This window comes from Capsicum annuum, chromosome 12, assembly GCF_002878395.1.
Source record: "Capsicum annuum cultivar UCD-10X-F1 chromosome 12, UCD10Xv1.1, whole genome shotgun sequence".
NCBI lineage: Eukaryota > Viridiplantae > Streptophyta > Magnoliopsida > Solanales > Solanaceae > Capsicum > Capsicum annuum.
In genome coordinates, this window is record NC_061122.1 from 6,047,189 (window position 1) to 6,058,850 (window position 11,662).

Here is an 11,662-nt window from a genome sequence, read left to right on the forward strand (position 1 = left end):
TAATCAGTATCTTTACCACTCCTGCTAAATGAATGTTAATTTTTTGTTCTCTCCTTGGGAAGACCATAGTGCCTAAAAAGTCTACCATGAATGCAAATCGTCTGTGAACCTTCCAAGCCTCAAAATTCCCCTTATTACAGAGCTGCTTACCGTCTTTTTTGAACCCCTCTTGCCTTCCGTATCTATAGTACAAAAACTGCAAGGAAACCCAACCTTTTTACATCAATTCTTCTTTTGAGTTCCGTATGTTCATGAGTTTGCAGAATTTTTTTATCGAAATAAGTCTCGGGGCGATAAGTTTCTTCCGATGCATATCCCCTTATCCAACATAGGTCGTTATCTCCTCTACAATAGGAGTCAACTCAAAATTTAAAAAATGAAACGCATTGTTCTTCGGGTTCCATAAGGTTAGTAACACATCAATCACCTCCTTATTCAGCTTGATTGTCATAATACTCGTCAAAAAACTCAAATACTTATGTATCTCGTCATAATCGAATGTATCCATTTCGTTCCACCATAATCAAAGCTGCAAAGGGGTACAATCCAAAACCTGAAGCGATACACTCCCATCTCTCTTTCTCTTTGGACGCTTTCCATGAACAGGGGAGACATTTTATACCTATTGACAGGGACATAAGATTAATAAATGTCTAAACTTAGATAGATTTTAATTTATCAATTTTGAAAAGAATTTACAACTTGACTTGTGAAACGTAGTACGACCATTATTCAGACTTAGTTGCAAAGAACAATTTTATCAAAATCAAAATGAGAAAAACATGACCAATAAAATTTTTAGGAAAAACATTTATTTAAATTGACTCTATCAAAAATTTTACAATAACATACCTCTAGACAAATTTAACTATATGTTTAGATACAATACCCCCTTAAGTACATTTAAAAAGAACAAAAATAAAATAAAAGGATTTAGAAATAAAGAAAAGAAGAATGATTGTTTTATGTACGAAGTTGTATAAAATTTTAGTCTTACGACCCCTAAAGGTTTAGGACTGTTAAAATATATGTTTATATATTTTATTATTATTTTATAAAAATTCAGCTCACGACCCCTAAAGGTTCAGGCTATTATGATTTTTATGTTAAAATTAATTTTGAAAATAAAAATAAAAATTAAAATAAAGATAATAATATTCATGAAAACAATCATTTTTATTATTATTATTATTATTATTATTATTATTATTATTATTATTTTTCTAAAAATATCCTTCGAAAAATCTGTAAATAAATATATTATTATTATTTTTCAAATAAATAGTCGTATCCTGGGTAGGACTTCCTACGTATCTCACAAAAAGTGAGAATCAGACCCTCGTAGTTCATAAAGATTGTAAAAACTATGTTGCTGTATATTTTAAAAAAATCTTTATTTTTAAAAATAAATTTTTCTTTCAAAAATGATTAACTAAATTTGAGAATAAATTAATCTCTCGCATTTTAAAACTGTCTAAAGCCGATCAACAAATAAATAGTCTTCTAAGCAAATGTCAAAGAGCACGTAGGATGCACATGTTGGTCTTTATAAATTAGGTCACGTGTCCTAGACAGACCCGGCCTCTGTGCCGAGTCTCACTAAGTCAAATGCATATGATGTAAATAAAGCGGCACCTAATAGGGATAATCAGATTCTGAGTTTTCAGTTCTTCTAAGTTTAAACCTAATAGGGATAGGTGTCTAGACTGGCTTACCCGAGCGGACACTCGAGCTGGGAGGGACAACTTGGTCGGTAGCAGGAAAACACCGCCTTCGTTGTCGATCCGAACCCCGCCTAACATGTGTGACTATAATCCTTCACCAAGTGCTTTGACACTCTGGCTATCTCAAAAAGAAAGTACGATTCATGCGCTGCATTCCTTCTATCCTATTTCAGAAATTCAGAGGGGGTGCGCAAAAGAAGACAATTTAATCAATATCAAAGCGGTAAATAAGCGACAAGTAGCACATAAGGCCAACAAACACAATATCAACAATAATTAAAGCAAGTATAAGTCAATATAAAAAGGTCGAATTCTTATTAATCCCCAGCAGAGTCGCCAAAGATGTCACACCCCTTTTTCGTCCAAAGGGATCGAATCGAAGGATTTTTTTCAATTAAAGTGACAATATTGAGTAAGGATTATTTTAATTACAGAGTCGCCACTTGGAATTGAGTTATAGTGTTCCAAGTCACCTTTTTGAATCCCTAATCAAAAGGAAATGACTCTTTATTGTGGTCTGCGAAAACTGAAGACCGGGTAAGGAATTCTGTTGACCGAGGGGAAGGTGTGAAGCACCCCTCAAGTCCCGTGGTTCTAGCACGGTCTCTTTCATTGATTTATACTTAACTAAAACTATTTCGATAAATTGTGGTGAGGTCTAAATTCGCTCATTTTTATTATAACGAAAACTTGTCTATTATATTATATTAAATAAATCAGTGAAAATTTAAAAATCTTTGTCAAATTAATTTTAGAAAAATAATTACCAAGGTGTATTCTTAGTTCCCTGTATTTTAAAATGTCTCGAAAAGATACGTACACCGCGTTCTTGATTGAGACGAATAATTTCATTGTGATTAAAATGTTAAAATATTAATTTATCTTTTTGCAAAAAAAAAAAAATAATAACAAATTATTTGTTCAAAAGTCTAATTAAACTTAACAAAATTTTGAGCAAAATTCAATCTAAGCGGTTAATCAATAATAAAACTATTAAACTTTATTAATAACTACGAACAAAAATAGTAAATCGTTTAAAAACGGTCAACTTATTTAATAACTAATTATGAAACTTGTTAATAATAATGAAAAAAAATAAAATAAATTAATAATAATAATAATTAAAAAAATAATGGAAATACACAACTAACTATGTTTTAACCCATATTCTGCTGAATTTTTTTTTAATAATCATAATAATAATAACAACAAAAAACTATGATTTATTAAACCTTTTTTTTTTAAAATTAATATAAAATAAATAGTATATTATGAGATGACTCCAATTCCCAAAATTTTATCCTGACACAGAGAAAGGAAATTTGAGAAGAAAAACAAGAAAACGTATTCCATCTCCAACAGAATTTCAAGGAGTCAACTTTCGATTTCAAGTTTTGAATGGTTTGATTACTGATTTGGATTGGAATAGTAGAGTACCGGAATGGGGTTGGGCTGATCATCAGTTTCATGACTGCTACCGGCGATAATTCGCCGGAATTTTGATAACCGAAAAGGGAGAGGTGCGATGAGTCTCTGGCGCTAGTGGCGCGGATTCGGTGAGGGATCGGCCGAGAGGGTAGCGATGGGCTTCGCTGATGGTGGTGGATCCAATTAGCGGAGAAAGGGAAAGGAGGGTGACGCTGAAAAAAATGGCGATTCCGACGAACATATCGCCGGAAAAGCAATCCCATATTTTGTTGACTTTTTTTGTTTTCTCTCTCTATCTCTCGATTCCTATCTCACTTCTATTTTTGATTTTTTTTTACTCTTTCCGGTGTATGCGTGCCTATGCGTGTGTGAGGATCTGTCAATAGGCGTATGTACTGTGTATTGTTATGTGAAACAGTGTGAATGATCCTATGTATATCGAAAGCCTGTTAATTTTTTGTACATCTATTTCTTTTTCCGATTTAAATTTTAACTTTAACAGAATTAACCTACAGGTTTTTAACACTTAAAACATAAATAAACATGTTATAACTTAATCAAACAAATGCAATAATAAGAAATTCACATAATCAATTAACCATATTTACTAAATAATGCATAAAGCAACTTAAACATCATTATTCATGTGTTTATAAATAAATTCATAACATGGGTGATACAGGATTGAAATAAAAAAAAACTGTAATGAATTGAATTGACTAATGAACAAAAAAATCCGTTTCCAAAAACTTCAAGCGAAACTTTAAAACTCAAATTCTCACTCTTTCTCCTCTTTTTTTTTTTTGTTTTTCTGAAGTATTAATCTGGTTTCTGATTTTATTTTTTTTGGTCAATGTAGTCTGTGTTTCTGATATCTGTGTCAAAAGTGTCTGTGTCTGAGTCTGTGTACGTAGTTTCTGTTTTTTTTTTCTGGTAGGGAGTCCTGTAAGTAGCAGAGTTTCATGGGGAAAACAAAAGAGGGAACAGTTATTTACAAGATAAAATAAAGGGAAATTTAAAATTTAATTTTTTTTAAATAAAATAAAATAATAATAATAGATAGAGATAATAATAATAAATAAATAAATAAAATAAAAAATATAAAAAAAATAATAAAAAATATAAAAATAAATATAATAATAATAATAATAATAATAAATATAATAATTAATTTTATATTTAACAAAACAAAACAAGAATTTATAAAGGGACAAAAACAAATATAATAAAATAATATTAAAACTATTAATTTATTTATTAAATTTATAAAAGAAAACATATATTTTTAATTTTTATATTATTTAAAATTAGAATAAAAATAAAAACAAAAATCAAAATAATATGTGATTAAATATAAAAATATAATATATGTAATATCGATAAACAAGTTAAAATTTAGAGAGGATAAAAAATCACGTGTTTACACTATATACTACCTTTCAAGAATCGAGGGATTCAATTGAACTCATTTCATTATTTACACGTGACTCTACCCTTAACCGACCTTTACTTTTCTTTGGATTGAAGCGTGATTATTATTGTTTGTTGTTGTTACACAAGAAGTATACTAACTTATTATAGTGAAATTAAATTTGCTATGCAGCTAGGAATGGCAGGTGCATTGGAAACACTATGTGGACAAGCATTTGGTGCAAAGTAATATTACATGTTAGGTGTATATTTGCAACGTTCATGGATAGTACTCTTCTTATGTTGCATCATAATGTTGCCAATATTTTTCTTTGAAACACCAATTCTGATATTCTTAGGCCAACCAAAAGATGTTTCTGAGCTCTCTGGAGTTGTTTTGGCCTCTATACCATTACACTTTTTCTTTGCATTTCAATTCCCATTACAAAGATTCTTGCAAAGTCAATTGAAGAACAATGTGATTGCTTGGGCTAACTTTGTGGCCTTCACTGTCCATGTGTTGATAAGTTGGTTGATAGTGTACAAGTTTCAATTGGGAATTATTGGGACAACACTTACTTTGAATTTCTCTTGGTGGGTGATATTTTTGGTGCTATTTTGTTATACTACTTGTGGTGGATGTCCACTTTCTTGGACTGGTTTTAGTATGGAGGCTTTTTCTGGACTTTGGGACTTCTACAAACTTTCTGCTTCTTCTGGGGTCATGTTATGGTAAGAATTTCTAACTTCTATTAGAGTTTAATCAAGACATAAATCATCCAATACCCCTCCGAACTACGGCTGAAATTGCTACGATACACTCCTACTTCAGGGATCCTATTGTTCCCTAAACTCAATTTAAGCGTATTTTGTCACCCTTTTGTGTTGATGTGACAGTTTTTTAACACAAAATAGGGCCCACATCAACGGTGCCACGTCAGCTAAAATAATTGACAAAAGGTGCTACGCCAGCTAAAAAAGTTGATAAAAATACGCTAAAATTTAATTCGGAGGGTAATAGGACTCCTGTTAAGTTGAAGTGTGTCATAGCAAATTTGATCATAGTTATGGATACTAGATGCTTTTATCTTTAATTAACTTTTGGTAAATTTGAAAATATTAAAACTCTATGAGAATGACTGTTTTTAAAGACACACTACGACGGAGTTTCAAATTCCACATGTACTACATGACATGTCATGGAATTTTACTTCACAAGTATGAAACTCTTTGACAGTGGCTAGTTTTTAAGATAAGAATAAAAAAAAAAAAGTGATCAGTTAACGCTATTTCTATGTTTAATTGATGTTGTCATGGTCTATCTATTCTTTTTAACTTAATCATTATCCAGAACTCATTGATCCTATTAATTCATATTCAAATTGCGCACGATAATTTATTAAGATGAAAGTGCTTCTTACTTAACTTTCTTCTTATTTTCAAGACTCGAATTAGAGATTTTCGATCATGATTTATTTATTATGCTTGATAATGGTTTTAATGTTTTTTTTTATTTTTTTTATTTTTTTGGTGTAAATGGAACAGCTTGGAGAACTGGTATTACAAGGTGCTAATTGTAATGACTGGTAATTTGGACAATGCTAAAATTGCTTTGGATTCTTTATCCATATGGTAATTATACTTTTCTTCTTGATCACACGTTTTGTTTTATATAGAAAAAAGAAAGAAACAAGTGGATATCAATCAATTATGACACTAATGATGATGATATATAATTGTGTATTAATTAGATGCATGATTAATTCATTCCATCTTTTACATGTTCTTGATAACACGATAGAACAAAATAGAAATTTCGTAAAGAATATTGAAAGATAGTATAATTTTTAAGTTACACCACTAACTTTAATGGTTAATGACAACTCTAGAAAATTTAAATTGACAAGTTAGATGTACCAATTTTTTTTTAAATAACTTTGTGTTAATATTTCCATTGTCATTGTCATTATCATTTTCTTTGCCATTATTGAATATTAAGATGACAAATCTCATAAATTTGTCTCTCAGTCAAATTTAATGGCCAGGTACTTTCTACTTGTCAAAGAAGAAAATGACTAAATTATTTTTCTAATTTGCTCAATAAAAAACAATACCAATTAATTTATCTTTTTTATATGTCATTGTCTTATTTTTTATTTTTATTTTAATTCTTGCAGCATGAATATCAGTAGTTGGGAATTGATGATTCCTCTTGGATTCTTTGCTGGAACTGGGTATGTTCATTTACATAAATAATTTTATATTTCAATTTGATATATATTATATTATGAAAAATTTGTGGTTGGTATTGGTTACGTCTTGCATTTTGATAGGAAAATTGGAATATGTCTTGTTATAGATAATTAGATCACTTGTTTGCCTATAGTTAGAAGTAGAAGTAGAGGGCATCGTTTGTCCGCGTTTCAGAAAAAGTCTAAAAGTATGAATTATTGTTCGAGAAGTAGGAAGCTGATTTTTATTTTAGTTTTCAAGGTAGTAGTTCTTTTTAGATCAGGGGTGACTAGATCAACTATAATTACTTGTTATATTATTCGAAACTCAACAACTATATAATTGTTATGAGTTTGATGATAAGTTCAAAATTCGTAAATGTTGAATTTTGGTTCTGTCTCTATAAAGATAAGATCGTCTCATTCTCTACTAGAAGTCAACAACAATATCATATTCAATATATTCTCACCAAGTGGGGCCTGGGGAGGTTAAGTGTACGCAATTCATACAACTACTTCAAAAATGAGATAGAGAGTCTGATTCCGATAAACTCCCGACTCAAGATTATTCTCTACTAGAAGTCTCGAATTAAAAATTGCAAGCAAGATTCAAAACTAAGTAATTCGATATCAAAAGTACCTAGGGAGGTTCTTTGGAGATGTCTGGAAGCAAAAGGGGTCCCAGTGGCATACATTCGTTTGATTAGGGATATGTACGAGGGGGCAAATAGGAGAGTAAGGATTGTGGGAGGGGATTTTCGAGCATTTTTCAGTCTTGACAGGGTTGCATTAGGGATCAACTCTTAGTCCGTTTTTATTCGCCTTGGTGATGGATGTGTTGACTCGAAATATTCAAGGTGAGGTGCCTTGGTGTATACTTTTTGCGGATGATGTAGTTTTGATTGATGAGTCCAGTCGAGGTGTCAATGATAAGTTGGAGGTTTGGAGACAAACCCTAGAAGCTAAAGGATGCAGGTTGAGTAGGACCAAAATGGAGTACTTGGAGTGCAAGTTTAGTGACTAGAGGCATGAGGATAATGTGGTAGTGAAGTTGGAGTCCCAAGTGGTTTGTAAGAGGTATAATTTTAAGTACCTTGGGTGTATGATTCAGGGAAATGGAGAGATTGATGAGGATGTCGCTCACCGTATTGGGGAAGGTTGGTTGAAATGACGGCTAGCCTCAGAAATTTTATGCGATAAGAAGGTGTCTCCCAAGTTTAAAGGTAAATTCTACAGAGTTGCGGTCCGACCGGCGATGTTGTATGGAGTGGAGTGCTAGCCTGTAAAGAATTCTCACGTCCAGAAGTTGAAGGTAGCAGATGTAGACACCTAATTTCATCCCTCCCCGATATCATTTTTACCTATTGTTTACCTTATCCTACCGTGTACCCTCACCCGTGTGATAATCCCTCCACAAAATGACAAAAATAACAACCCCCTAACTAATTTTGTTTTATCCTAATATTCTAACAACCCACCCAATTAAAAAACAACACCTACCTACCCTATCCTAACAAACTCTACCCCACCTCACCACTACCCCTTACCCCACGTGACCCCACCCTCACCTCATATATACACGATTCCACTCACGAAAAAGAGAGAGCACTCAGCATCATCTTCTTAACCTCACAAAAGCTCCATTTTTCTTCACACACAGGGGAATACACACAGCACATCTCAAGAAAAAAAAATTCCTTTTCTTCTCCATAAACCAAACGAATTCACACACACACATACACGATACCACTTTTTTATTTCCAAAACAAGAATTCAATCGACTGCACATTCATCACCGGGAAAAAGCTTCACCAGAATACGTACAACACACAGCATCCAACGATGCCAATGAACATTCGGACCACCGAATATTGAAAATTCTAACCTCTAAGAAGAGAGTAGCGAGAGAGAGAGAGAGATCTGCGAGGAAGAGAGAGATTCGAGGTCGAGTTTGGGCTATTCTGGAATGAGTCTTGTAGGTTTGGGTCACCGTTCCGGCGAGGCGAACCTAATCGGAAACGGTAAACCTCAACGGAGCCGATGGCTATACAGCGTATTTAGGCCCCGTTGATCCAGAATCCATCTTAATTCATTGTGTTCTTCCACTGCCTGAGCTCACCGAAGCTCAGGCTACACTGATTCGGTTGTTCCGTCCTGTCGTTGGGGTTTCGGGTTCACCGGAGCTCCAGTGTAATAAAAAAATATGATGACCAGCCCTCTGTTCCACCCAAATCTGCGTCAAACCGTTGCTCCCGATCTTGATTTTGGTTTAATTCTCACCGAAATCTCTTTGCTTCGTTGAATTTCAATCAGATTTAGGCACTAGGTTTGATATTCCATCAGAAAGGTCAAGTGCACTGGATTCTGAGTTGTTTTCTGTCCGTTTACGTTATCCCGAGCTAATCGTAACTCGAGCTATATTATTTCTTGTTCCAATTTTCCACGCCGATTTCGGATTCGGGGAGATTCGTGATTGAGGTTCTCCATTCGAGTATTTTGGTCTTCAGATTTCTTTATTATCGACAAGGATCAGTTTCATTGAGGTTCATTTCTTCTACCGATCTTTACTTTATTGATGTTGTGGGTGTGGATGATTTATTGGTTGTGTGTTTGGTTTGAATCTTCGTTGTTTGTGTTGTGTTTGATGTTGGTTTCAGATTATGAGATGTGATTGGAAAATCGAAGCATGCACTAATCATGTGGTTTAAAGGGAATTCGGGGCGCGAATTAAAAAATTGTTAAAGTGAATTAGGATTAATTTTGATTTGTTGTTGTTTTGATTCGTCGTTATTGTTACTTTCACGTCTAATTGTCAATTTCGTGATAGTATCATGGTAGGTCAAGTGGGTAGGCAATCGTAGGTTCGGGTAGACAAAATTTAGAGATAAGTGTTTCGTTGGATGTTTGAATGTGGAGTATGTGTTGAATGTTTTCTACTTTATCGCATGCAATTCAAATGTATTCATTTAGCCGGAGAATGCCCCGAGGTCTTCTGTACTTATTCACCGGGGAATGCCCCGACGTATCATATTGGCGGAAAATGATCGTGATGAAGGCCCGCGGAATCGGGTAAGGCATTGGAGATTAGTCTAGGGTAAAATAGATTTATATTTCCGCATTATTTATTTTTGGACTATATAATTGGACTGGACTTTACATTTTTGGATTGTTTTGTTTTGTTTATTGTTTGATTATTTTGCGTGCTTTTGTGTGGTTTGTACATTTCGTAATGCCAAAATAGTTGATACACTCTACCAAGCGACCATGGTTCAACCACGGGATCGAGGAGTGCCTAAAACCTTCCCCTCGGTCAACAGAATTCCTTAGCCGGAGTCTCTGTTCGCAAACCAGTTTAAAGAGTCAAATGGTTTTTTGAAAAGGATTTTTCCAATGGTGACTTGGCACACCAGATTATGCCAAGTGGCGACTCTAAGTAAAAAATGTAAATAATCCTTTTCCGAAATAAATTTTTATTTCTTGTCACTTAAATAATAAAACTCTTTCGAACTAAAAATATAAATCCTTCGGAGTACTTAAAAGGGGTGTGACAGCTCTGGCGACTCTGCTGGGGACTCAATGATAAGTTTTCAGAATTCGAGCTATTTTTGGAGTCGTAGCGGCTTTGTTTGGCATTCCAAGTGTATAAGCATTGTTTGTGGTTATTGTTTGTATTATTTTCACTTTTGTGCTTTTTCGTGCTCTTTGTTTATAGTATTTATCCTATGTGTTATCGCTTTATATCTGTCATCATGAGTCCATCCCCCGGCCTTCTTTCTGCAACAAGTCCGTAGTACACGTGTTGTACACAACCTCTAGTTGAGTCACCCTTATTTTAGGGGAGGAGCCGTTGGTGTTATGGAGTAAGTGAAAAGCAAAGCAGCCACTATCGACCTTACGCTCCCCCGAATAACCTTGTTAGTAAACCACAACGTAGGTCAGCCTTTAGGTCATGCTTATGTGTATCATACGGAGACCTAGCGGGACCCACATGGCCCTTTGTAGGAGACTCACCTCTAAAGCATCCCTACGTGCTAACTGCTGCATTTTTAAGGGTAACGTGGTCATTTGACAGACTGATTTTTGAAAAAAAAATTGTTAGGAGTAAGCTGCGCAGGAAAAAACGAAAAAGAAAAAAATAGAAAAAAAGTGAGTCGAAAAGAATGAAACAAAAAAAAAAAAAGAGGAATGTCGTAGTTTATTTTAGAATTCTTTATGGCTTTTGTTCTTCACGATCCAAAAACTCAAAAAGATTTTTTTTACGTTTTGCATTTGTCTTCTCAAAGTACTGTAAATTCAAAAAAAAAAAAAAGGTTTGTTTGTTTCTTCTACTATTTTGTTAAAGACAAAAATACCAAAAAGATTTTTTTTTCTTTTTTTCTTCACAATTGGTGGTGTCAGTCTTAGTTAAAGTGTCTAGCTGAAAATCCAAAAGTTTTATTCGTTTGTTTTTTGTTGTCTCTTAAGTTAGGGTCAATTTATTAGTTAATTGCTAATTATCCAATCTGAATGAACTACGCATACATGATTCCCTCTCCTCGGGCTGGGATACGTAGGCAACCCTCGGTGGGTTCGATATTATTTATGTTGGCCTTTGTCTTAGTATTAGCCTAGGTCTCTCGCCCCGTAATCTAGAGTTGTTTGCCAAGTAGACTGATTTCGCTCAGTACTTCTGTTCGGCAAATTAGAGTCATGGATGTGGTCTGTCCCATCGACATATGTTTGCGTCAAAAATCCCAAGGGTTGGGAATCTTCTACTCCTGTCGAATTTTTGAGATAACGTCTTGTGTGTTATTACAGGATGGATTTGTCCACCAATTCTAGAGTTCTGATGGTTTTCAAGGTGCCCAAAAAGTTAATCAAATGGTGGGA

The 11,662-nt window shown here is 33.8% G+C and overlaps 1 protein-coding gene across 1 annotated transcript; it reads left to right on the forward strand.

Moving 5' to 3' along the window:
- The first annotated feature begins 4,722 nt into the window (after positions 1 to 4,722).
- LOC107851591 (protein DETOXIFICATION 27-like) lies at positions 4,723 to 6,213 on the forward strand. The gene is made up of 2 exons (XM_047400641.1): positions 4,723 to 5,294; positions 6,108 to 6,213. Exons 1-2 carry the CDS (start codon positions 4,819 to 4,821, stop codon positions 6,196 to 6,198), a joined length of 567 nt encoding a protein of 188 aa, XP_047256597.1. The 5' UTR covers positions 4,723 to 4,818; the 3' UTR covers positions 6,199 to 6,213.
- Positions 6,214 to 11,662: the final 5,449 nt, after the last annotated feature.